Source organism: Anopheles merus, chromosome 2R (assembly GCF_017562075.2).
Source record: "Anopheles merus strain MAF chromosome 2R, AmerM5.1, whole genome shotgun sequence".
NCBI lineage: Eukaryota > Metazoa > Arthropoda > Insecta > Diptera > Culicidae > Anopheles > Anopheles merus.
Window position 1 is genome coordinate 3,237,182 of NC_054082.1, and position 27,559 is coordinate 3,264,740.

Genomic DNA, 27,559 nt, shown 5'->3' on the forward strand with positions numbered 1-27,559 from the left:
TTAAAATCGCCCCGAAATGTTTCCATCCCAGGAGGAGTGTTGCGCGTTGGTGGATTTATTATTTATCAATGATAGTAGTAGCACACGTTCTACAAAATTAGCTTTAGACGCGACGCACGTGATTGAGCTGATTACTTAAATAACCTAGGTCAAAGCTCTATTGATAGATTGGCCGCGAGCGTACTCCTATCGGGAGGAGGGGAATTGTACTTAATCGGTCGCGACACCTCCATCACGAACTACAAGAACGGATTTGTGTGAATTCTGTTCGTCGTGGTTTGTGTCCCCTTTCTTCACTCGCATGTGCGCATTATTGTGGTTGTCATCGATATCGATTACTACTATATAAATACATCTTATCAAAAGCTTAGTCAATCAATGGGAGAGATTCTGGCCACTCTGCGCGCTACTGAGATTCTGCGCCCGGCCCAACAGGTCTCGCCATTGCGCCATCGTGGCTGGCGTGGCACGCTTATTAGAGAGAGAAAAACAATAAAATAAAATAATAAAAAAAAAAACATGTACAGTCTACAGGGCACACCAGATAGAGGTACGTTGCGAGTTAGGTCGTCGTGTAGAACCGGTGGCCCATAGTTATTTGCCTGGCCCTCGAATGCCTAGGAATGCTTTCCCTCACAGACGGCTGCTTTCCGATGGTCGTACGCTGACTATGTTGCGATGCCCATTGGCGGTATGCCCGTTCGCGTGCGGCGACGGCAGATAATCGTCCGGCTGGAAGGTGTTGTTTTCGTGGCCCATCTCGACGTGGTTCGCGTGGCTGGTCGGATCGTGCCCGATGGTGGCGGCCGTCTCCTCCGGCTTCGGTCCGTCCATGAAGAACATCGTGATGAAGAACAGCACCGTGCTGATGCCGTAGAAGCCGGCGTAGAAGAACATGACCGAGCCGCGGTAACCGATCGCCTTCGCCAGCGGATCGACCAGGATCGGCAGGTTGCCACCGATGTTGTTCATCACGAACAGGAACACGCCGATCGTGGTCGATCGGACCTGCAGTGGGACGATCTCCACCAGCACGGCAAACACAATGCCGAACCACATCTCGGCTGCAAGATAAGCGAGAGAGTTAGTTACCATGGAAACGCGGACGCTTTTGCAGGGCTCACTCACCGAAGAAATAGCTGATTCCAAGCGTGATCATCGCCCACAGTGGCTCGAAGTACACCGAACCGAACGCGAACGGCGTGGCCAGCAGCTGGCTGATCGCCAAACAGGCCACCCGGGACCGGATGCCCATCTTGGCGACAACCTTGTCCGACACGATGCCTCCAACCACCACACCGATGCTGCCGATACCGATCGTCACGGCGAACAGCCACCAGCCGAGATCGACATCCGGGAAGTAGATGTTGTAGTACAGATCGGCGTTGTACGCGAAGGTCATGCCGCCCGAGTGGCGGATCGAGGCGGCAAGCACCAGCAGCAGCACGCGCGGCTGCAGCAGCACCTTCACCAGGTTAATCTTTGCCTTGCCCGCGGCATCTTCGCCGATACTTTGACGCTCCGGTTCGCGCAGGGTCGTGCCGGTCAGCACGGCCATGATGAGTGCCAGCACACCCGTACCATAGTAGCACACACGCCAGCCCTAAGAGAGACAGACAGAGAGAGAGAGAGAGGGGGGGGGGTTCAATTAGACAAAAGTCCAGCAAGTACAGTGGCAAGTACACAAGTCTTCCACTTACCAGTCCACCGATGTCCAGCTTGGTGATGTAACGGCCGACCGGGAACGCGATGCCGTACCCGCCGTAGATGCCCCAGTTAAAGATGGCCATCACCAGGGCCCGCTTGCTCTCGGGGAAGATGTCGGACATGATGCCGGTGGCGAGCGGATTGCAGCCGGCCTCGCCCGCCGCCATCACCATGCGCAGCAGTATCAGATGCCAGTACTCCTTCACCGTACCCTGCAGCAGGATGGCCACGGCAAACACGAGCGTGCACACGAACAGCATCCGCACGCGGTTGTACCGATCGGCGGCCACGCCCAGCACGACGCCCATCACCGTAAACACGGCAATGAAGCTCGGCCCGGCCAGCAGCTGATACTCCAGCCCGAGCCCATTGTAGTTCCACTCGCAGTAGACTGTGCCGTTGATGTGCTGCTGGTGGCATCTGTCGTTCGAGCAAAGTAGACCGTTTCATAAAGCACTCATGCGTCGTGTTGCCATAGAGAGAGAGCGAGAGGGAGAGAGCTACTTACTCGTGTTCGATGATAAACTCCGCGCACTGGGCCGGCAGCTCGTGGCGCAGGAAGTCGGTATGGTTCTGCTGGCAGGCCTGATCACCGTAGTCCAGCTCGATGGCGGTCGCTTTCGAGGTGACGCCGATCAGGTAGTGGCCCAGCTCGCCGGCAATGTAACCGATCGTCAGCACCGCCAGCACGTACGGTTTGTACAGGAAGCTTAGCTTCTCCATCATTGAGGACTGCATTTTTGGTTGCTTTTTGGGCGTGAGCTATGGAGATCGGAACGGAAAATAACGGAGCCGCACAACGGCAGGCGGTGGAGTGTGTTAGTGGGACAAGTAACCTTTGTTGAAGCAGTGCGATCGCTGCCCGCACCCGCGTCCCGACTGTGACTGTGAAGTGACAATGGCCCTCGTGTGTTCTCATCAGTGTGTTAGTACGGAGAAGGAGCTTCCAGGCGTTTACAACCGTTTGGTTCGGTTTCGTAAAGGATGCTGCTCCCACCCGAAAGGCCTTTTGGCGGTGGAATGGAAAAAAAACTACGGTTGTAATTTTTCATTACAGTGTTCGAGGGTAATCATCAGTTGTCTGAACATTCAATTTACCCACACAGCCATTTATGACCAGTAGAGTAATTAATAGATCTATAATTGTTCGGTACGATCATCAATCACTGCGACCGCGCTCCGACACGATATATCATAGAAAATAGGGTCAGTGCTTTTTCCCCCAGAAGCTTTAAAATGACGTCATAACAGTGACCAATAAGGCGTAAGCTTATGCAACGCAAGAATGTAATTCCGAGGATGATCTAGCTGTCGCGAATCTGCATATTTGAATGATGCTTGCGCCAGACGGGTGATGCCTCGACACGTTCCGCCGTCGGTCACGAACAAGGCAAGCACAGGAGAGCACTAATAAACCCGTGCGATGGTTAAGTGCACAGTGGCAGACGGGTCGTGATTGATGATTTATGGATGAGATGCAGTTTTTGATTGTTGTGTGATTAAATAATAGGATGGCGGCGCGTGTGGCTCGCGTACGATCGTTTTGTTTCCTTTGCCCGTCGTTCGATCATTGCTCTTATTGTTGTGCCAGTGAATGTGGTGTAACTTGAATAATGTAAACTATATTTATTTAATTACGGTGAACGGTGAACAGAGAGTGCCGTCAGAGAGCCGGATGTGTTCTTTACACCGTTTTTATTTTATTACCCTTGTTTTGTTTTTGTTGACAGAGGAATTAATGTCCCCAAATGACTTTAGAGATATTCAGTAAAAGGTTCCCGTATGGGGTAGTGTTAGGCCTTGAATCAAGATCTCTGCTGAAGGGAGTTCTGGACTCCTATCTACTGGATGAATATGGTTTGTGATTGTTTTTAGCATGACATATGAGCTCGCTAATGGATTCTATATCGACTTTCGGTTGCTGCTGGTGCTATATTCAAAAGCCTACTCTAACTCTCTCATATCTACTACCATAATTGACATCCTTTCCGGAAATACAACCCATCGTAACATTGTGTCCCCAGTCGCAAACACGCACGATCGACATACGATACCACCTGTGCCCCTAGAGTGTACGTATCATACCGTACGGGTTTGCCAAGATCAAGGTAACCATCGACTCTCCGAGACACTCAACGGTGTGGCGTGTCCAGCGTAGCTCGCTGGACGTGAACGTTCTTGCTGCATTGTTGGGTTTTTGCCTTTCCGTCCCATTTCCTGTCACTGGTAAGCTGGCTTTGCGCCCGTGCCTGTGTGTGTGTTTGTGTTTGTGGTGCAAAAATGAAACAAAATGACAATAATCCTTTCACTTTCAGCACCACCCTCTCGGTGGGCCGTAGTGTAGTTGCAGCTTAAAAGTTTGGCGAAGCGATAAAAGGGGGCGCCTACCCGTCAGACAAGATATAGTTGACACACCGTCCACGTATCACCATGGTAACAAGGGCAGAGCATGCGGCGGGTCCACACCGGTGTGTGCTGCTACCTGTTGGATCGACATACTTTACCATCGAATCTTGCCAGGTGTGTGCAACGGCAAATGCGGAGACAGACAGTTTGGTAACAGGTAGGGAAGGAGCACGGAAGAATGCAGTTTGTGTTGCTGCTTGAATTTGTTAGAGCAGGATATTTCCGGGTTCTGGCAATCAACACGGATTGCTCGAAATTTAATGAGCTTAAGAAAAGGTGCCATGTTTAAAGTGGATTTCGTTTCGGAGAGTCAACAACACTCTTTAGCAGAGAGTTGTCCATGAACCGGTATAATCGCTATAATGCGAGGTGTTGCCTTCCTCGTCAACACATTCATAAACCGTGTGCTTTAGTGGATCGTACTAAATTCCCGGCTTAGTGTCTTAAAACAGCTGTGCGACGATAAAACATAGTTTTACGAACTTGTTTAGATCGTTCAAGACTGCTTCTACTATTCAACTCGTAGCGAAAGAGATGCTAAACTCTACCCATTAATTATTCAACCACTCGATTGACTCTAAGTACCTTGCCTCTACTACCCGTGCGCTAAACTGCAGCCACGATTCTAACACCTGTTGCAGCAAACTAGACCCTTGGGTGTTCGGAGTTAATTGCTTGATCCGTTCCAGAGGTTGATTGACTTGCTCACAGCGCTTACCGTGTAGCACATACCTTGGAAGAATTATTCATCAGGCTTCTCCGGATCCGATATCGTGAACTGGGCTCGGCATATGTCTCTCCCCCGTTGGACACGGATATGATATTTTCATACGTTTCGCATCGTACGAGAAGGTTCCGCCAACGCATATTCCGCCAACGCATATCCGTGCCAGAGATGCGGGGGTGAGCTGGAGAGCAGTGGAAGTCGAGCGGATTACACCGAAACGTTTACATTTTCAAGTTCAAGTTCGAATGCCACTTAAGTGGAACTCTCGACCAGGTGGTTGCAAGTTGCTACAGTTTAATCATCAATTAACACCGACCGAGGCGATTCTAGCATTTGGATCACCAGGAGCGTAGGTAAATAGAACCGACAATAAGCCTTTTTCTTTTCAAAAATATTACGCATACGTAGAAGTATATTTTCTGAATCTCGTTGATTTTCATCATATAGGTGCGTTTGCCTTTACATTTAATTTACAAATGCTTTTGCCGGTGGCAACTTTTGTCGCTACACGGAACTACCACCGATTGGAATCGATTGGAATGGCAATATGAAGCGATATGGTTGTCAGTTGCATTTAATTGATGAAATGCATTGAAAAAAAAGTGCGTTAATGAATGAATTGCCTTGTCATACTAGTCCATTAGATAATTGAATCATTTTCTGTAGTGAATGTGAATTTATGCGTCCTTAATAGTGTGACATTTGCTAGATTGAGCAGGAAGTATTTGATTTCCTGGTGCGAAATATCACACTTTTTGTATCGTTAAAACAAAGTTATGGACAGACGTTTGCTCATATCCTTCAATAAAACGCGATAAAAGCTGGTAGATAAAGATAACTAATTTAAACATAATGTAATATATTCCAAAGAATTCAGATGTTTTGAATGATACTCTTATGTTTAGAGATTAGTAATTACAACATATTACACTATGTGTTCTCGTCTGATCTTGTGATCTTGAAAATATAAAAAAAGATGTCAGGAACCATCCTTTAGAACAACATAACAAGTTATTGAAGTCTCTAAATCGAATAGAAGCGCCATCTAATTATGGCAACTTAATGGTGACGGGTTCCCCTCTCCATCCTTGAAATCAATTACCCCAGAGCTGACAGACAGAGCTCGTAAAAAATAGACGATCGCCCTTAAAAGATTCGCGTCCATCATGCGCTGTTTGGAACGAAACATTTTAATGACCGTCCGCCTCCAGTGGAGCTTTTTAAACTGCTTCGCGCTTCTTCTCCACGGAGCGAGATGAAATTGAAAGCCAGCGAGAAGCTTCAGCTTCACTCATTTGCGATGTATTCTTCCGTACGCACTCGAAAGGGATCCAGCGTGCGTGCTGAGTTGCGAGCTTGGATTACGATCGAAAACCATTTTTTTTTGTAGTTTTGTTTCACATTTCATGTAGCTGCCACGGTGTGCGTTGTGTTTTAGCGCTTCATTAAAGACCGCAACGATGGAGGTTTGGTTAGGGTTTTTTTTTTCGTGTGTGCTTTTTCTCACTCAATTCCTTCTTCCTTCTTGGACGGTACCAACCATGGCGCAAGTTCAAGGTAAAATCGATGATAAATTGTGGTCGCCCGGCCATCATACGCACTTCGCTCTTTCTTGCTCGAGGAATGACAAAATGGCTAGTTTATGGGGCTAAAATTTGAAATCAAACGGAACCTCGCATTCATCCCAGCAATCTAAGTTGTGCGATCGTGATCGTTCCTCGTTAGCAGGCGCTACTTGATCGCCATGTTGAGGAATATTTCCGTAGTTTTTGTAAGGTATTCTAACGGAAGATCCAATGGCCACAAACAGCTACCAGGAAGATAAATTATCCGTCAATGAGTTAAACAACAATCTTCGAGCTGTATTATTAGATCATCTGATGAAACATTTCAAGCGGAAAGGAATTTTTGAAAACAAACATCCTTGATCTTGCCCGGGTTCACAGACGACAGACGACTCATCGTAAAATTTAGCACATTTGTAGATTACAGAAACACTGTCCAACATTTCGTGATCGAGCCCGCTCATCTTAAGCACGCGCTGGGCTTTTACTGTGCACGAGCTGTCGTTGTGGTTTTTAGGCTGTCCTCTTTTCGTTGTGCTCGTAAATTCCAGCCCTCCAAGGTCTTGTCTCGTACTGGATCCATAGTTCATGGTGGCCAATTGGGAGCGGATACGAATTGCTCTGTCTGCTTTGTTTGTTTGATTGGCCGTCGCGATTGCAAGCAGTAAGTCGTAATAAACGGCATCCATTTCACGGCGGAGAACAAAATTCATGCTAAACCCGATCATAAAATGCGATCTGCGTGCCGTGATCGTTCCAAAAGAACGACACACACACACACACTCTCGGTGCGGAGATGATAAATGGTTCCGGCGAGCCTGCCAGTACGTTGGATCAGACGGCCGATCGTTTGCCGATCGTGGTGGTATGCCCAAGCAGCCCAACCGGAACGCCGATGCCGATAGCATAAGAGAAGTGGGTTAACACCGTTTCTATGCAGGCGGAAATTAATTATGAATATTATTAGGTCTCTCGTTGACCTTTGCCAGCGGAAAGGTGCAAACACAGCAACATGCATGGGCAGTAGAGTTCCACCCAGTGCGGTGACAATCTTGGCATCAACAAGCTGCTAGTAATGGGTCGATATTGAAGCAAGCATGATATTATGGTGGATTAGCAGCCTGTTGCTTGGTCTTAATCTATAATTGACAGTTTTACACGCATACTCGAACCGGCAAACGTAGCGCGCCATCCTTGACTTTGTGATCGATACGATTAGTGGCCTCGATTTTCGACGGTGTGATTTTCACACGATCCGTTCCGTCGGCTAGTTCCGTTCGTGCCATTGAAACCCGAAAAAACAACAGTGCACACCGGGGGAGGGGAAGTTGCGTGGGTGAGTGAACGCGCGTACGATTAACGCGGAACTGCGTGCGCACAAGGTCTTTGGCGCGGAATTTTCAAACCTAACATTGACAATAGCACCTTGCCGCGCAAAAACAAAACAAAACAAAACACATCAATAAAACATTGTAAGAAGAAAAAAAAACGAGAGCAAAAAACGATCCACTGGTACCGTACCAAAAATGTAATTTAAATGACTGCTTATGGTATGGATCTGGTCGATCGAGCTAATCGTAGGTACAAATCGATTCTGTTGATTCAATTATGAGTTGCCGCCCTGTTTGGCTTTGAGTACAGTAATGAGTGAGGATTTTTTTCACACTTTAAAGCGGTGAAGGCATGATCGTTAGGGTGTCGTTTGGTGGTATACTTTTTGCCCCAAACATCGTCCTTCCACACTTTGACTTTGGGTTTTCTGTATGGTTTTGCTGTGAATTCGCCACACAATTCAATGCTCTTGACTTTGAGGCACGTAATATTATGATTTTTTCCCCTACACAGACGGGGAAATTAAAGACGCAGAACGCACAGAACACACGATCACAGGATGAGGTAAGCACAAAGTCAGAACAGCCACAAAGAACGTGATGTAAGAGCCCTTTCCTGCCCTCAAGGGAGTGCCGGAGAAGATGGGAATCACCGGCAGGGCAATGATTGAGTCCGAAATAATTGCAGATAATTGCCGACATTCACCTTTGGGAAGTTGAGGAAGTTTCACGCGGGAGTAGGATGGCGCACGGTTGGGTTGGAGCTCGGTCCAGCTCTAGTCCTGCCTGCTGTTTAGAGTACGCTTCACAAAAAAACCGCGCAGAGATCACCGCGAAAAGCGCACGGTACACTTTTGCCTAGTGGCTAAGCTGCTTCTCTTCTCTAGTAGGGAGAGAAATTCTCAGCACTGTTACTTCTTCACTGTTGTTCTACACACCGCCACAATTGGGGCGAGCTAGGCTCTAGCACTCGATCACTGGACACTGGTATGGCGCACTGTTTCGTCACGATACACTGTCGAGCTCGATCGAGAGAACCTCTCCGGCTCTGGTGGTAGACACTGTCTATCGAGTTTCGCTGCTCGTCCGCTTCCAACCGTACACGAGAACCGTCTCCGGCGCGATTCGGACTCGAAATAAGCTTGCGGTGGCTCCGAGCGCGCCAATATAAGTCAGGAATGACGAGACGCGTACGATTCGCGTAGCACCGCAAGCCGCACATACGCGAGGGCTTCGTGCGCGTTGGTGCGAAAGAGGTGGAAGAGAAAGAGAGAGGGAGGAGCACTCGCTATGTGCGAGGTAACCAGCCGCCGCGGTAAGGTAACCAGTTCTGAAGGCGCCCATAAGGTGGCAACTGGTGGAAGGGTAAGCGCACCGTCCGAGGCAATGGCTCTGGGTCTTTGCTGGGGCCACACGGCAGAATTGGGGACCCTGGCATGCACTGGCCCAACTACGACCACTGCCGAGCTCTCGGGAGTGTTCTTGGGATGGTTTGTTCTTTTCGCTGGCTCACCAGTTGACCCTGGAGCATAAAGTTCTGGAAAGCAGATCTATTCTGGTTCGGATGGAATTCCCTGCGATGGTGGTGTTAGTTCTTGGATGGGGCGCACAATCCGGTTCGCCGAACGGGAAGGCAATTGCAACTGGCAAAACAAAATCGTCTAGCAACTAACCGGGTAGCAAACGGGTAGTAATTGGCCCCTCTCGTTTTGTTTTTGCCTTGCCTTGGTTTTGCGTGCCTCACACCCCACGGAGCAGACGGGAGGATATTGGAAAACAACATATATCGCTACACAGCGGAAGCGCACTGTTACTTGCATTCTGTTCTTGGGGTGGTTGCCAGCGTGCCTACCAAGCTCCCCCGAAGCGATCGTCATAGCAACCGCGTCAGAACGGTGCGTACACACTTCACTGCGCTACCGTTGATTTGTTTTGTTGATAGTTTTTGAACGGAAAAATCAATTACCTGTGTCTCGTCGTCTAGTTGCCGGTGATGCCAAACCACACCACCGTTTGCCATATATCGTTGCCCAGGGCGAGCTGTTTTTGACTTTCTAGATTGTCGAGGTGTGCTGTGCTACCCGCTCGTGGTATCCCATTCACACGAAGTACACGAAGACGCACTTGGTGAGGAATACCTGCGTGTAATATGGAAGCGTTTGATGTGATTAGAATCCATCCTATTACCTGCCCGGGCATGGCAAACGCGTCTGTTGACATTATGTAGACATTATATTGTGTGTGGTTAGGACCGCGAAACCAGGGGTCGGTCGGTTTCGGGTAATCGATCATACTGCAAGCAGATAGGCACACGCCGGAGAAAGGTAAGGTACCGAAATGTTGCCCTGATCTCATCTGTTGCTATCGTCGAGCCGGTGTGCTAATTGCATAAGTTAATGAGGGTGCTTCGAAGGTTGTGGTAAGGCCTTCCATGAGGGAAAAACGGGTTCTCGCTCCGGCTTGAAATAGACATTTTCACGCACCGATAGGTTCACCTATCCCTTTTCCGGCGCTAACAACAGAACCCAAAGCGCACCAGTACCCTAATCACTTATTACCGTCGGTTGGGGTCTTCATTGGCTTCTTTGGATGGGTGCCATTTCGTCACTTTGGCACTGTCGGCTAGCGGCTAATAATCTAATTTGGAACCGAAATGGTCTGCATTCTGTTGAGGTGACAAAACAGTAATTGATCTCCTGCAGCTTATTAACTCTTGGCGACATTCACATTAAAAGCAGTTTTCCGGTAATGTGTGTCTTCATCTTCGTGACCGGTTGGTTGCACAACGACACGCAAATAGAATCTCATACAAAGGTGGTACGCATTCATTTCAGAATTGTCCACCGCGACCCCAGTTTCGCGTGCAAGAATGATCGATGATCGACATCATTGCCATGGTTGACTTGTTTTCCTGGATCTGCGAACTCGCGTGCGTGCCTGCGTCTGTCTGTTTGTGGGCCGGGCCCTGTGTTACCCCAAAACCAGTTAGCCTGTCCACCGACGCTGTTCCTAATTTGGTTTAATCTCTGTGTCTCTCCATCGCTCATAGTTCATAACGCGGAGCGCGTTTTGAGACGGAGGCGCAAGGCGCGACAGTACATTGAAGTTATTTATATACTCATGATAGATATCCGACCGATGTGTTTGCTACTGGTTGGCGAGTAACCATATCTTGGAGCGGTGGTTCGGGATGTTTCAGCAACTTTGTGCTAAAAGCCATGCCCAAGCTCCAGCTATGCCGGTAAAACAAAAAGCCCCTGTTCCAGTCCTCTTCGAGCCATGAGTTATCCAGATGCTTCAAGGTCTCTTCCCGGCGGATGTCAGCCAGCTAACAGCAGGAGAACGAACGCGGTCATTGGACGTTCGCTCCACACACTCACACACACATGTTGCTTCATCGGAGATCAAAAGGCAACCAGATCTACGTCTATTCGTGACTGTGTGTCCCCTCGTGCAATCAGATCTTCAATCCCAAGCACCGAGGTATCTTCTCAGGGATTACCCTAAGCATCCGCAGCGAGACACAGACACACGGCCAAGTTCAATGATGCGAAGCTGATTGGCATCATTTGGAAGCGTGAATGTAAGGCCCGGCCTTCCCAACCTTCCCAATGGTCGTCACACACACGGTCAAGTTCAATGCAACGGTGAGGCTTACTTCATCAGCCGCTCGTCAGCAAGTAGTCGCAAGAAGTTGCGCACATGAGAGAGGAGAGAAAAAAAAGCACCCAACCCAGCCCAGACCCGCGTGCATGATGCTTGTTTTGGGGTGGTTGCGGTCATTTCGTAGCTACTCGCAACTTTCGCTATCCGGTGGCTGTGGTACGGTTCAGTTCAAACCGGTTCTAGTCGGTGCGGCGCGCATTTGGGGCGGGTGGGTTTTCCATCTGTCTTCACATTGCCACGGGTATTCGACCCCGGTCGCGTAGGGTGTGCGCCAGAATGGAAGGAAATCCCATGAAGACGGCCCAGGGACGACGGTGAGCAATATCGAAAAGCAACGCTAATTTCGTTTGTCCACAGAGGGGTTGGTGACGAGGAATTTGATCCACTTCCTGGTGGTTTAACGACAGTGTCAACTTTGGGTTTTTTCAATGTTTTGATTTGGGAGATCATGGAACCAGTTCTTCAGCTCCCTTACACCGCTTTGATGAGTAATGTGGTCAGCGAACAGATGTAAACAGGAGATCATCAACGAAACAAACGATTTTTCTTACACTTCAGAAATTTAATGTGCCTTAGACACTTCAAATTTGTATTTTATGCAAGCACAGGCATTAATGTCCGACACGATACGGCTTAGCATCGTTAAAACTCGCTCACTGAGGGGAGGCGAGGCCGAAGGAAAATGTCGTTTGTTAGCAGCATTAAACATTCCTCGTACTCATGTACCCGCTGGCCATTGGTGGTCCAAAGTGATTGGAATCCACCCCCGGCCGCTGCACCCGGTGCAACCTTGGTCCCAAAGCGTCAGCGCCGGGCCGTAAATTAATACCCTCCGACAGCACAGGTGGTGGCCGGTGAACGGGTGCGACAGTTTTAAAGCGCTCTGCGTGTGCTTTGCATGAGTGCCGGGAGCTGACCCTAGCAAAGCGTTTGAAGAAATCACAAGTGAGTTGCCGAATTGTATGTGCAACAAGTGCATCGATCTCATGGACGTCGGCGCAAGTCCTTCGGGCGTCTGTTTGATTGTCTCTCACACTCGCCATTCGCCACTCGCCGATACGTTTTATCGCAACCACAAGGCGAAGCTTTTGTTTCCCATCAGTCGCGATCGGAGCAACCAGAGCATTGGCTCGTTCTAGGTGACCTTTTCGGGAGTTGCTGTGGGCTGTTCTTGGGTTGCAATCGCCACCGTGTTCGTGACAAAAGGACAAAAAAAAAAAAATTGGCACACCATCGGGGCCCGGTCGGCGGTGAACGGGTGTCTGGGTCCCCACGAACCATTGCAGCCTTCTCGATTCGGTAGAACAAATCACACACACACACACACACAGATGTCGCTACAACGCGACCCGCCGGGAACCGCATGGGGAATTGGCGTTGGGACTCACGATTCCGTTGCGCAAAGTGTTGCACACGCGCGTGTAACAAAGCTTACAAAAACCTGCGACAGCGAGAAGGTGGAAGGGTCAATAGCGAAGGGTCAGTAGGTTTTTATTGGTGTGGCTTGGTGGCGTATGTGTGAAGTTTGCATACAAAAACAAGGAACGTAGGCTTAGTTGAACGATCGAGGTAAGGTTATTGGAACGGTTGGACAGATGGTGATTGCAAGGAGAACACCAGCAGGAAGTTTGCAGGATCTGTGAACTTGATCTAGAAACACGCGCACGGGACGAAGGACCTTACGATAAGAACTTGGACGTAAAGGGAAAGGCGTCATAAAGTCACACGAACACACACACACACGGGTTTTGGTGAATGTAATCGTCATTGGAGCGTTGCATTGTAATGAAACGCTATAGTGGGTCTCATTAATTCAGTTAAAATTAAGGTTCCGGCTGGATATGGTCGAGCATTCCTCACTAATTCGCTGCCTACAAGGCACTACGAATACAAAATTCTAATCCAATCGGTAAAGGAATATAAGTGATCGTTGAGAGAATCACGTTTATGTAATACTGCCGCCATATATCCCACGCCAGAATAATGCCGATCTTACAAATGCACATATCGAATCAGCGATCGTGAGCGTGGGGCTGCTGGCAAACCTGGGACCGAATGGCGTTGAACATGTTGATTAGCACAAACGGTGGTAGAGATTTGTATAATGCCACACGCACCTGTTCGTTCGGTTGCCAAGACACCTAGTGGAGGGATTTGTATGTACCAGCAGTACGAAGATTGCCTGGAAACAGGCTACAGGTTCTGCAGTATTCTAGTATTCTAGACTGTGTCGCCGGCATATTATTGCCGCAGTGGAGGTACATTCCTTTCCAGGGGATTGGTAATGGAGCTACATGCAATAATGACCCGCCCCAGACATTGCAGTCGTGACGGTGGCCATCTGGAGATGCGGTAATTAAATTCTAATGCACACTCAATGTGTGAAGGGAGCGCACTAGACCAGCTGCTGAAGTTAATCAATAATGTCTCACTGTGTGTGAGCTTTGATGAATGATTGATTGAGTAGCGTAGTATAAAAATCGTCCATAGATATATTTCCTGATGTAAAGTAATCAGTCTACAGTAAACATTTTTACTGTCTATTTTATTGTATTGTGGCACGTGCTGTACCAATTGTAACACATTTCCTATTAAAAATACGTTCAATTGGCGACGGAACGCAGCTCAATCGTTCGTATAATTCAATTAAACGATTGTTGTCCAAAATGTGATGTTGCTGTAGACCGTCAATAACTCCACGATTTATGCAGGTATATCCTCTAATGTGGAACGAATGCGCATTCGATACGTTACGCACGCCGGGGGTTTCGGTTTCGGCAGTCACCTTAAGAGTGGAACCGGATTGTTCGGGGCAAAGAATTTGCTCACAAATTTTTTACGTCAATTTCTCGTTTCCTCCTGGCACGCCACTACCAGTTCGTGCAAAACCAATCGAAAACCAAACCCGCGGCGAAGAGACGGCAGAGAACAGAACAATTCGCTATAGAGCTTACGGCACGAGTTACGGCTGACTCAGCAGGACTGAGGGCTAGTAGTGGGTATTGATCGATGGCTTTTAGCGACGACGACGACGACGACGACGACGACGAACCTCCTCTTGCGGACAAGACATTAGAATCGGTTTGCGTTGTTCTCCAGACACTCCAGAGTGTTTCGTTCTGATGGGACACAATGTTTAGGGCACGCTGTGTGTGGAGCTTTGATGAAGCACTGAGCTTCAGTCCCGGGAGAAACCTGTCATTAAAGTCATCACAATAGCAGAGCTCAGCAAAGACCCGCCAAACCGACGATCCGGCCGGCCGGTTGGACTCCACACCAACGCCCTGGTAAAGGGTAATGAGTTTCCTCTGGGGAAGAAGACCTGCTTGGTGGTGAGGTCGCATTTTTCTCTTTTGGTTTCATTGTTGCTTCCTCACTTGTGTGCCGCCTCCCTCACAACACTCACACATCAAGGGCTCGTAACGATTTCGCTGAGGTCGTACGATAATGAGCCAGCAAAATTAGAGCCAACCGACCCAATAAACCGGTTGGTAATGAAATAGTTTCCGTTGGGGGTTGGGTTGGTGCTCCGACCAATGAGGAAGGGGAGTGAAGCGTTGCGGTTGAGGTTTTTTTCTTTTTGCTTCGAAACCTCAGTGTAAGATGAAGCGGGTTTGGTGTGGTTGGTGTTGTGATTTCAATGTCTGGCCGATGGATTAATGAGTACGGGATTAGAGCACTTTGGAGACTACAAAATGGTGTCATTAGGGTGCGTTGGACGGTGGAGGGCACAGGTAGCATGCAAATGAGTGCTTTTGCTTTCGTTCATATCGTGTCCAATCGTTCCCTGATAGGTTGATTGTGCTATGAAGTGATAATTATGATTTGTGCGTGCAATATTCTCATTAACCGAACGGGCGATGGTTAAAATCCCGAACATCGTAGTCCTATTGGAAGTATTACATCACAGCCAGACGTGTTGAGGGACAGTTGAGGCATAAGGAGCCGTTTGTTTTTTTTTCCTCTGCCCAATGCTGACGCTCAATTTATAAAGGTTGACTGGTACATTGAACGTAAACATTGCGCGAAACGCGGTAAACAGAAACGGGAAGCACATGGACTAGGCCAAGACTAGGCCGCGTTAAAGTTAAGCTACACAGCTTCCGACTTTTACGCTTATTTGTGTTTACGCTCTTTTGCGAATTCTGTGTTTTCATACTGCGAAACACATACGCACGAAGGCCACCGCTAGCAACCGATGTTGGAGTTGGCATTACAATTTTCCACTTCATCAAATTCGACCCGCTTCCGAACCGCGATGCAAAACAGACGGTTACAGTGGGTTCGCAAAGCTGCCGGATGCTGGAAAATCAATAACTTTGTTTATGAGTTTTGTTACGGTAGAGTGATGCACGGGGGAACACGTTAAGTCACGGTTATGATGCTCGTATCAGTCTTTGTGATCTCGGGGTGATAACAGTAAACCACCATCTTGCCGTAGATTGGGCACACATTTCTTCCCCGTATTGACGAGAAGGATCTTCGAGAAGATGCGTCCTCCAACGGGAAGGTGAAGCGCATCAATCGGAACGAACGAACAGAGCTAGTTGGGGAAATTATGGAAATTGTTTCTCGAATCGATTAAACATTTAAATTTAATTTAGGTGAACTTGGAGCGATGCTTTTGCGCATCGATAACACGGCGAAGGATAGCTTTCGATTGTCTGAACCGTGTCATGATTTCAGTTTTGAATAATGACTCCACCGCGGCGAACTAACTCGAGGGCGTGCTTTGGCATGCCGTCCGTTCTGGGTCTCGTTTTGGAGGGGGTTTATGCGTTATATTTTTACATTTCGAGCTTGCCGTGTCTATGTTACTCCCAAACGATGATAATCATTTTTAATCTACGATATTTTAGGCTCACGGCGGAAGAATCTAGCACAAGGCTGAGGGCGGTACGCGGTCTATCTTGTGGGCCTTTTGGGCTGACGTCATTCCGCGGCGTCGTGGAGTTTCGGGTGTAGCAGAATAATCTGTCATTCAACTTTGGATAATTAAGTTTGAGTTGATGTTTTAGCGAGATTGCTGCTAGGATGGGTTTTAACTGGCGGTGATACATGGGTGGTTAAGTTTTTATACAAATATCATAAAAATAGTAAGTAATTATATGGAAGTATTGTTCTTGAACTGGTGGAAAATAAGAGCGTCAGTTTTTGAACCAATACTTTCGATAACATCCTAACGGACGTGAAAGCTACTACCGCTTATCGTCCGTGCCGGCAAAAGCTACTCTCGGCGTAAAAGCTTCTCCAACACAAACGCAAGAAACGAAGGATGCGCATGTCCGTTGCTAGCAGCTGTCAAAATGTGTTGCAATCTGTCAGCAACGAGGGAAGGCAAGGGAAGGCACGATGATAGCCAGCATCACTCTCTCTCACACACATACACATAAAAGGGACACCAATTCTTCCTAGTGGAGTGGATCCATGGCATCCTTGTCTTGATCGGTGCTCGATGTGTGTGTGTGTGTGCGGATACATAGACGGACCACAGTGCCTGGGAATGGCAGGAAAATCCCGCCAACGAGTCTCGTCGCTGCCGTAGCAACAGCATCCATCCTTCATGTAGGAGTGAGACGACGTTCCCCAAAGGATCCGAGGGGGTTTTGTAAAGTAGTGCAGGCGACGAACGACACAAGTGTTTGTGTGTGTGCGATACTGCACTGTACGCGTAGTATGTTTATGAAGGATGGTGCAATGTAGAATGTTCCGCCAGTGTCACAGTATCCTTCGGCCTGCCTGGGAGCTGGTACAGCGTCGCTCCATACAACCTGTCATCACTCAGGGAAAACACGCTGCAATAAAAAAGGAACTGATTGTACGTCGAAACATGGAAAGGAACAGGATTTGGTTGTGAAAAGAGACACAAAGGACAGAAGTGGTTGCTGCGGCGTTCGATGGAATAGGAAAATCGAAGCTGTGAACCTCCTGCTGGGAAATCAGGTTGTCCGCAAAGTGTGTTGCGTATCGTCGTGTGCGTGCTTGTGAGTGTTGTTTGTCCATTACTTTCTTATCGTTCCGTTGTGACCCACAAAAGTGTACAAAAATAGTAAGAAAACGTAATCTTTTGACGCTCAACCAGCTGTAAAAGTTAACAAAACCAGTGTGTAGTGCGTTTCCTCCACGGTCCGGGGAGTACGGTGAATAGATCAAAGTGGTCGTGTCGCATTGTCAAGGATACTGCGACTCTGCATCGTACGCAGATGGTGGCATAAAAGGGCTGTGACAGGGAGTGACAGTGTAGCGGAAAAGCGGGAGTCTGTGGCTACCATCCTGCGTCGTACGAGTGTACCCAGGCTCGCGTACACTGAAATGAATACGGATACCATTGCATGCATAGGTGTGTAAGGATGTTTTTCTTTTTTTTTTTTTGTTCCTTAAAAAACGGGGATATTTCTCTCTCTCTGAGTGTTTGTGTCCTCGCAGTTGCGGTTTGAGTACAATCGGGCAGAAATTGGGACGAAAAGAAAACACCCCAGAGAAGAAAGAGGAGATTGTTAGTGGTTTTTGTTCAATTTCATGGTATTATTTTTTGCCTTTTTTGTTATCATTTTAGACCTGTAATTGATTCGTTGTTATCAATCGATTAATTTCATCGTTTATATTATCCCACCAAAACAATCCTCGCTTATTGAAAAGTCCCCTTTGGGAGACTATTCTGCAGCAGGACAGTTAATCTTGATTAACCTCGCTCTAAAGAAATACAATGACAAATTCGCAATTCGTTTTGCGGACTTGATTAGTTGTTTAACAATTCATACCCTTTGCTGCGCCGCCACATCGCAAGTGATTGAACGGAGCAATCTTATCCCCCTCCAACCAAGTGCCAATTCCGTGATACTGTCCGCTCAAGTTGGAGAGCTCGTACGGTTTACATCCCATCCCGAGCGCCTTCTTCCCAGTCGTCCCAGACAACGGAATATAAAAGACAGTGTATCCTCACCCGGTCGGACGCCATTTGTAAGTAATGCAATTTGGATGTCTTGCTGTCGGAGTACACACTGGCAGGAGGCCGACAGTGTGGCTCTAGAGTTTCTACCTTCCAGTACGAAATTGGCCCTCTCGGTTCGCTGGGAAATTGATTATTCATGTCTAGCTGACGGTTGTTGCTGGGAGGGGAAGGGGGGGCAGGGGAGATGTTGGGATCCGGACCCGGTAGGCGAATAGTGGGCAGAGTGTAAACTCAAAAACTAATGATACTGTCTAGTGAATCTGTAGAAAGGTCGTCCATTTGTTACGTCTCACTTCACCCGCACAGAGCGCGCGACCATGAAGTTGAAGGTTTGAATTTGGTATTAATAATTCACAATAATTGCGCAAAGAATTATGGGCCTCGCGCCTAAAGAAATATGGAACTCATTTTGGAAGAAAAACGGAAAAATACAATCAAAACTTTCAAACAACTTTTCGGTAAGGCAAATTTGTCCGATTTTCTAAAGCTTTAGTTAACTTTGCACAGCAAGCGTGTCGTTTACTGGAAAGCCGGGCATTGTTTGTACTTCCAGTAAATTATCCTTGCCGGTGGGAACACTACGTGACTTTTTTGGTTTCTCAGTTTGCCAACCCTTAGGGGTGTTCCAGTTTTTAATTCCCGGTAATTACAATTCTTGCATGTTGTGCTTACAACAGACAAGAGGGGTTTTTTACAAGAGCAACAGCAGATGGTAAACTAACCCCCTTTTACCCATTCTTTTTAATCTTTTAAGAAGAAAACATGCTTGTCGATAGCAGCAACCGAAAAAGCTCAAAGCCAAATGGTCGATAATTCAGAACGACCTTTAGCGGAGTTTGATGTTTCCAGCTCTACCCCGGGGGCTAATCATGTCCTCGGTGAAACGTTCCCAACAAGCTGCCATCCTTCATACTCTCTTCTAAAGAAGGAAGGAAAAAACAACTTTCCAGCACTTTTAAATTATTTGTAGAATGTTCGAGGGAATCGCTGTAAGTAAAAGTTTTGCTTGTACCAAAAAAAAAAAACACCAAAGTGAGAATTATGTTCACTTTTAATATTGAAAATTATTCCCATTAAAGCCCCGTGCCCGCGCTTTCTCGTGCGGGCATCTGGCGTCTATTGATTGTTGCACAACACCAAGCACAATCCCCTTCGTACTTAGTGGCACGTCTTCGGGAGCAAACGGCTCAAAGTTTCCTCAAATTCGCATTGTTCTATGTTGAACGCCTCTCGAGCTGAAGCATTCTAATTAGATTACTTCCGCACGCGATATCGTTCGCTTCGACAGCGGTCTTTACAGTGCGAAAAAGTGCCAACGATGGAGAATGGATGTTAGCATTTCCGAGAAGTCCCGGTCTCGGGCTGAAGAGCTAACATGAGCTCCCGGAGTCGACTTTTGCACCCGGCGACCTTAAATGCGGTGACCGGCTGGGAGGAGATAGCAAGATGGAACACCACTTTCCACGAATCTGCGCCTTATTGGCTGGCTTCTTGAGTTGTCTGTTGGCTTGATTGAACGCTAACAGTGTCGTTGGAGGTGCTTTGTTTGTTGTTTATCGAAAATAAATTGCGTTTAAAGTCCTTGTTTAAACACGGTTTGCGTGAGTTGCGTTTTGCAATTCAATGAGAGATTCGCTTGTATGAATAAATGATTGCTCTTTCGCCCCCCCCCCCCCCCCCCCCCCCCCAAAATGTCTTCTCCAACTCTTTAGCTCTTCTCATAAAGTGAATTGAATGAGTTTTTTTAATGCAAACACTTTTCAGATCATAGGACGAGGGTTCATCTACCAAGGCAATGGTCTATTTAAGTGATCCTCAATCCGGAACATTTCCACCTTCAAAAATAACAACTTTCACCATCCATTACTCATCCCAACCAATTCAATTATTGGAATGGAAGTGTGTTTTAATTACCTCGCTTATTTTCCATTCAACCAAAGTGGATGATATCAAAGGGATTAAGCCTAAGATAACACGGCACCGACGGGCATGACGAACCAATGTTGACACAGCTTGATACATCGCTACCAAAAGCAATGTTTTATGAAAATCAATGCGAATCAACCAACTGAGTGGTTGCGCATGTAGTGGAATAAGAAGACACTTTTAATTAGCCTGCAAACACAGTTCAACGCTTATCAGACATCTATCATTGCAGCAGCGTGGGCACTACACGTTGACGTCTTTGCAAATATGGCAATGATCTAAAGTAGTGATTTAAGGGAAAATAATTTCAAGAATTGTGTGTGCGTGTGTGTGCGCGAATTTTCCATCCCACTGATGGAACGCTCGTTGCGCGGGTGGTAATTTGCATAGCAGAATGTGACTGTGCGAACCAACCATTCACCTAAGACCGATTCATGGTATCGCTAGTGGTTGGTGTTGTCGACTTTCTTTGGGTGTCTACGGTCGGTCGCCGGCCTTATCCGGCGGATGTTCCAGCAACGCCGATAGTCAATGACCCACTGTGTACGCAACTGTGTACGAGTCAGTGTACTTGCACTTGCTCTGCTTGTCGCATTAAGCGGAATAATTGACGTGTGAAAAGCTGTTTAGCTACATTACCACAGACCGTTGAACTGGGGCGATGAATGCAGCGTGCTGTTGCGGCAATCATTCGTTAAAGACTAGGCGTCTCCATGGACGACCGGGCTGCTCCATAATCCTTCCTGCCCTGAGGCTTGAGGTTCTTCCACGGATTACTAAGACAATTGCGGTACGAAGCACGAAACGTGATCAAGCTTTAGCAGCGAAACGTTTCTTCTGGAACACAAACACGGCGATACAATCGTACTTTCCAGAAAATTGTCTCCCACGGAAAATGTGTACACGGGGACGTATTTGGAAGCGTGTTGAGATATTTGCAAATAAATTACGCTCACGTGGGCGGGCGAACCGGGAAAAATAAACAAGCGCACACCAACCGGTGGAAAGGATGGTAAAATTTGTGGCCGTTGTTATTGACATTACATCTCCATGCACAAACACACACACACACACGCCGGAGAAACATTCCCGCGTTCCCCAAACTCTTTGCTTCGAAAACTGTACGACGTTGGCACGTGGCTGGGGCGGTCCGTATTTCATTTAGCGTGCGCGATGATTTGCATGAATGTGAATTGTTGGCGGCTTATGCAAAAATAGACAAATGGTAAAGATGCCTACCGAGAGCCTGGCTCGTAGGAGTTGCTAGAAAAAGGATCTCATATTTATTGGTTCATGAAAATGACAGATTTCTTTCGCCCGCGTCACAGCGTCGTCGTGCTGTTATGATACTGGTGGACGAAATGGAGCGCGTTTCATTGTGTGCCTGATGCTGATGCTTTATGTTATGTTATGGCTCTTTGTGTCCTTTTTATTAGGTTGGTAGGTTAACGTAAACAACGTATCATTTGCCCGTTTGTCCGCAACAAAACAATAGCATGCTCCCAAGGAAGAGCATTTGGTGTGTGTGTGTTGAAGAAATGCAACTGATCTCTTACAGCAGGGCAATGAAAATAATGCCTTCAAGCGGAGTATTACGTTACTGAATGCCTTCGTTGGAGGTTACCGGTGTGGGTTGGACTCGTTGGACTGCCAAATCCTACACCAAACACCAAACCCGAACCACACGATGCTAAAGACAGCCATCCCAAACCATCCAAGCAATCAGCGCGCCAAGCCGGATGTGCTCTGATGTTGCCAGGGTGATTAAAAAACTTTCGCCCGGACGTGGGAGGAGAGCTGTGCTAGACGGGGAGATGACATTTCACAACCGGGCCTGTCACACGCTCGCTGCCAGCTGCCTAATACCTGTTGTTCCGCAGTTCCGCAAGCAGGGAAAACTTTGCACCCGGAAACACTTGCCGGGCTTTGTGAGGCAGCTGAAGCAGTTCGTTTCCATGGCGATAGCTTTTGCTGTCTTCTCTAGTGCCGCTGCCACACGTAAATTCGTTGAATCATGGCATAGTTGATGCTTGTGCAAGTGCATTTTGCATGAGACATTATGGAACGGAAGGAACATTCTGGAACCGATTCTGGCACGACCGACAATAATAATTTTCAACGGAATGGTGCTGTGGCTACCAATTTCAGGGTCAGCCGTATCCGTAATGGGACTCTCCCACAGTCGGCAGTGTTGGTGGATGGAGGTGCACTCTATGGTGCTCTGTGGTGGCTATTTCTGGGAACGCGCTGAATTCAATTATTGAGCATCATCGGCCTACGGTAAAATAGCTCCACATGTTTCGAGGAACGGACACATTATATTTCCCATTTGAAGAACAACTTTAGCTGGAAGTAGCCATTGCAACGGTTTGAGAGAAAATTGAGTTTCAGCGAGAAAATGCTCTGATTTACTTACACCCTGCTGCAGTGTTGTCGAGGAACTACCGAAGCCACAAACTGTTTTATATTCTCGGTAACTAAATCGGGTAAACACACCGTGTTCCGTTGTGGTAAGAGTGGAGTGAGTGGGCCCGCTGATTGCGTTCTGTTTTCTAGGTGTATCATTTTCCAATGGAATTCCAATTTGATTCCAGTGTCGCTAGAACCAGAGTTCTGTTTGTGGACAACCTCATTTGCAAGCTGCGTTTCCATGGAAACGCCATGTGCAAATCTGTCAATCTGTAGACATCAAAATTATGATTAATTTAGTCTTTCTCTCTTTCTCATTCCCTTCCTTTCCACAGCAAAGGAGCTGTGGGTGTAACTAACGAACGTGTGTGTGTGCATATGTGTGTCAAGATGTAACGATGAGTGCTCCCAACAGCGCATTATAGCATTTGCAACAGTGCACGTACAGTACTTGAGACAGCAGCTCAATCTACCCAATCCAACAGGTTGCAGAAGACAGTGAACAGTCGTGCGTCGTGCGATAAGATGGGCAGCTTGCCAAACTTGAGTGATCTTTCGACCGAAAAGCTGGAAAGGCGTCTGGAAGAGCGGGAACGCATCCTTGCCCGCGAACGCATCATTGAGCGTGATTTTGGCCGGGAGAAGGAATCGATTCGAACGTTGGAACGACCCGTCTTTATCCATAAGCAAAACGTGCGTTGTTACAACCATTCCAACGTGAGTTTGGGGCAAGATTATGATTCTTTTCCCTTCTTTTGATTATACAGATTGCAGCAGCGAAGAGTATCTTTCAGCAGAAATGTCCGCCCGGCTCGAGGAAGGTGATGCGAACGCGAAGCTCTGGACAGGCGCATCACATTTGGGACGACCCGATCATAGATGTAAGTAGTAGCGCAGCCCAGCTTCTGTCGCGATATTTCGACAGCAATTGAAGCACTCTTTTCCATTGCAGCAATACTTAAATAACTATTCGCCGGCCTCGAACCGCAGCCATCGGATCTCGGTTGGGCCAACGTTTCCCGCCACCTACCAGTTCCAGTCGTCTTCGCTCGGCAACCGACATCGGCGCGACTCGGTCAACAGTTCCATCGGCGCGACGTCCGTGCGCAAGTTGCTGACGGTGCAGAACCGAAGCTACGGCTGTCGGCACAAGATCCCGTCGCACGTCCGCTCGAAGATGACGAAGAACTTTATCCTGGTGGCGGTGGCGCACGGTTTCATGTGCACCGCGCTGATACCGCTCATCGTGCTGCAGGGTGCCAACTCCACCTGGTTCCAGCAGGAATCGTGGCTGGCCGCCGGTCCGGACGTTGGGTCGGGCCTGCTAAGCCTGTGCTGTGCCGTGACGGCCGGCATGAGCCTGATGACGACCAAGCTGGTGCAGCGCTTCGGGTACTCCATCGTGCTGGCGGCCAGCTACGGCGCTCTGTGTCTGTTTCTGGCCGCTCACATCTACCCGGTGCTGTTGGCCCTGGTGCCCGCATACCTGCTGCTCGGCATGTTTCTCGGCCCTTCCGTCATCTGCAAGCAAGCGCTGCTGGTGTCGATGGCGGGCAAGCTGAGCTGCTCGCAGCCCGAATGTGGAGGAACCAGCACGGCCGGTGCCAATGCGGACAGCTACGACGATCATCGGTTAATATGCAGCCGGCAGGAGCAGGTTCGTCGCCTGGGACGTTGGTTCCGAGCGGCGGGAGACTTTGGCATGATAGTCGGCACCATCGTGGCTGCGTTTGTGCTGACGTGCGCCTCCGGATCGAACCGGATTGGCTGTTACTACATCACGAGTCTCGGTCCGCCGGTCCCAAATGCGGCACTCACGGGAACACTGAACGGAACGATGGCAACGTACAATGGATCGCACACCGACCAGCCCGCGGACGGTGGATTGCCACTGTACCGAGACATGCTTATGTCATTGCCCGAGGCGACGGAACAGCTCCAACCAACCGACACGCCAAAAATCCCAACGACCGCAACAACCACAACGACAACGACCACAACGACTGAGAGCACAAAACTCAGCAAGCCCACTCCTTCGATGCCGACTCTACGCGAAACGATGTACTTTCTGTACAACATCCGGCTGCCCGATCCGACCGGCAACGGTGACGAAGGGTTCCACCCGGCCAGCACATCGACCGGTCCACCGGGTGGTGCCGGGGGTGCCGAGGATCCGGCGGGCCAGTTGATGGACCGGTTTCCGTACAGCATGTTCCAGACGAACGACTACGGCGAGCGCATCTGTGGCTCCCATCTGTGCCCGGTGTGGGACAGGAACGTGCCGATCAACAGCAGCGCGCTGGAGAATCAGCTCAAGCTGCGGGGCTACACGGGTGCGACACCGCTGATGGGCATCTATCTCGTGTTCGGGGTGCTGGCGTTCACGGTGACCGCGTTCACGACGGACATTGAGTTCAACGTGAAGTTTGACTCGATACGGCGCATGTCCGACACGCTGCTGTTTGCCGGACCGCTCGCCTACTTCGTCGGCACCGAGCAAGCGTACATGATGGCCGACTTTATGAAGGTGAGAAGAGGAGACGGGTGTGTGTGTGTGTGTGACCAGTCGACAGGATCGTTCATACCGTTTGTCTTGTGACTTTTTTTCATTTTAGGCCTTTGTTGCCTGCGAACTAGGCCCGAACAGTGTGGCGGGCGTGCTGATCGGCATGGGTGTGATGCAGCTGATAGCCGCCTGTACCCTGAGCATGCTGCTGAGACACACCAAGCGGGTAGTAGTGATCGGTAGGTATTGTGCATGTCTCCACACACAATGGATGGGAGTTCGTTTTACATTTGTGCCCTGCTTTGTTCACAGTTGCTGGCTTCATGTTTCACGCCTGTCTGCTGCTGGTTCTGCTGCGCTGGAAGCCTTCCAGGGATGATAGTGCCGTGCTGTACGTCATACCGGCAGCGTGGGGCGTTTGCAATGCCGTCTGGGAGACGCTGCTGTTTGCGCTGACTACGCTCACCCATCCGAACAAGTTCGCCGAAGTGACCTCTCCGCTGCAGGCACTGCGGTTCCTCGGGCTGGCCGTCACGTTTGCCGGCCACGGGGTGCTTTGCGAGGCGCCGAAAATCATCATCCTCGCGATACTGCTCGTCATCTCGGTCATACCGTACACCATGCTCGAGCTGAAGCTGGAAAACCAGCGCAAAGCGCTAAAGCTCAGCTTGTGACGACTGTGTGCGCACGATTACTAATGTTTGGTGAAGCAAAAGCACTACTGAAGCTCCTGGGAACGGGGGGGAGAAGGGCGGGAGATCGATCTGCGGGACATGGTAGTGCTTTGCTGGCCCACAACTGTGCGAACCGAGGTAGCTTATGGAGCCATTGCTTCTCCCGGTAATCGTTGCCTGACTGCGTCGTACTTGCGTGTATCGTGGACATTGCGTGAGGGACATGTGATGTGTGGTCGTGAAAAACACCCGGAGGATCCTCGATCCTCCCACCAAACAGAGTTAACACGTAGTTACGGTCTTTAACCCATTGCCTTGGAAATTTGGTGGAAATAGACACAGTGGACAAGACATTGTTGGCCGTTCGGGGGGAACCGCGCGCACAGTAGTGCCGATCAAAAGGACTCTCTGTCTCTCTCTATCTGAAATATCTGTTCGGATGATTTAATGCGATCCTGATGCCCCCTTTGCTCTGGCCCCATAGTTGTATCAGCTAACTATTAGCCTTCCAGCGTAGTCTAGAGAAGTTTTGCTCTCGTTGTTCTCCTGTTCTAAAGCGACCGGCTACATTTAGATCGTTGATTGCAGAGACATTGCAGAAGAAATGGCGGGAATTCCTGGACCCATCGAATCTTTCAATGTTGCTGGAATTATGAACACGAAAAGCACTCTGTGTGTGTGTGGGAGATTTCTCTTCAAATGTTCAATCACACCTTCACCACAAACGAACCGTTGTGTAATTACAATAGTGTTTCCGCACGGCCATCGCAACGTTGTGGCCCTATTAGACTAGCGTCCCGTCGTTTTAACATCTTTCTCATGCCAAAGAATTAGGGAACGGAGTGTTTGAATGTGGACCGTGGAGCGGTGGCATTGCTAAACCATAAAAAAGTATCACACGCTGCAGGGAAGTTTTTGAAAACGGAAGTGCTTATTGTAGCGGCTGCTCGATGGATGTTCTGACTGTGTGCCAATTGTCAACGAAACTAACAGAATCACATATACTTAGATGGGATGGGAGGAGTGCGTGTAGGAAATTTATACATATACTCTTAGTGGCAAACATATGCATGCAGTATATGCAACACACTTTAGGCGAAAATGCACAACAAATTACAATGCCAAACTCAAGCAGCTTCGCGCGGGTGCGGCTGTGGAGAGCACATTACAGTAGAAGCGCTGCAGTGCACTTATGGTAGTAGCTAGTAGTAGTGGTGACCAGTATTAGCCCGCTGGTGTAGTGCTGGAGTAGTGCTGGAAAATCAGCAGCAGCTCGCTTGTAACACGATGTCAAATGGGGCATGTGTGCGATGTGGGGTACTACTAGACGCAGACTAAGATATCCTACAAACAAAAAAGCAGTGCCAAAACCCGTGCCGTTTCATGTAGAGCGTGCCACATTCCAATCATTTTCTTGTTGGCCAAACAGTGCATAGAAAAAAGGTAGATAAAAAAAAGAAATATCAAAAACGACGATCGGTAAAAGTGTTCCAAATATCAATCAAACCCTTGGGCATAACTACTCAATAGTGCCACAATCACATCACATGTAGCCTCCCCGGAAGTCACCAGAACGCTTCGTATTACTCCCCACGGATCAGGTAGCGGTGGTTTGTAGTCCCTCTTTGTACTCAACGGCGTCCAGTGTGTCTGAGTGTGTGTGAGTGTGAGTGTGTTGGTGTGTGTGGTT

At 48.5% G+C, this 27,559-nt stretch overlaps 2 protein-coding genes across 6 annotated transcripts; one reads left to right on the forward strand and one right to left on the reverse strand.

The window, feature by feature from the left end:
* Positions 1–8,888, reverse strand: LOC121587656 (probable sphingolipid transporter spinster homolog 3). Its single transcript, XM_041904639.1, has 5 exons — positions 8,443–8,888; positions 2,216–2,469; positions 1,701–2,127; positions 1,129–1,603; positions 1–1,064 (listed from the first exon to the last, which is right to left on the reverse strand). Exons 2-5 carry the CDS (start codon positions 2,443–2,445, stop codon positions 634–636), a joined length of 1,563 nt encoding a protein of 520 aa, XP_041760573.1. The 5' UTR covers positions 2,446–2,469; positions 8,443–8,888; the 3' UTR covers positions 1–633.
* Positions 3,698–27,333, forward strand: LOC121587651. 5 transcript variants are annotated; one of them, XM_041904627.1, is made up of 7 exons: positions 3,698–3,933; positions 4,023–4,270; positions 23,025–23,382; positions 23,457–23,570; positions 23,642–25,216; positions 25,305–25,434; positions 25,508–27,333. In XM_041904627.1, exons 3-7 carry the CDS (start codon positions 23,215–23,217, stop codon positions 25,867–25,869), a joined length of 2,349 nt encoding a protein of 782 aa, XP_041760561.1. In that variant the 5' UTR covers positions 3,698–3,933; positions 4,023–4,270; positions 23,025–23,214; the 3' UTR covers positions 25,870–27,333. The 5 variants fall into 5 exon arrangements, with proteins under 5 accessions (XP_041760561.1, XP_041760563.1, XP_041760560.1 ...); XM_041904629.1 differs by having other exon boundaries at positions 3,698–4,270; XM_041904626.1 differs by lacking the exons at positions 3,698–3,933; positions 4,023–4,270 and adding an exon at positions 16,875–17,742.
* The last annotated feature ends 226 nt before the right edge of the window (positions 27,334–27,559 follow it).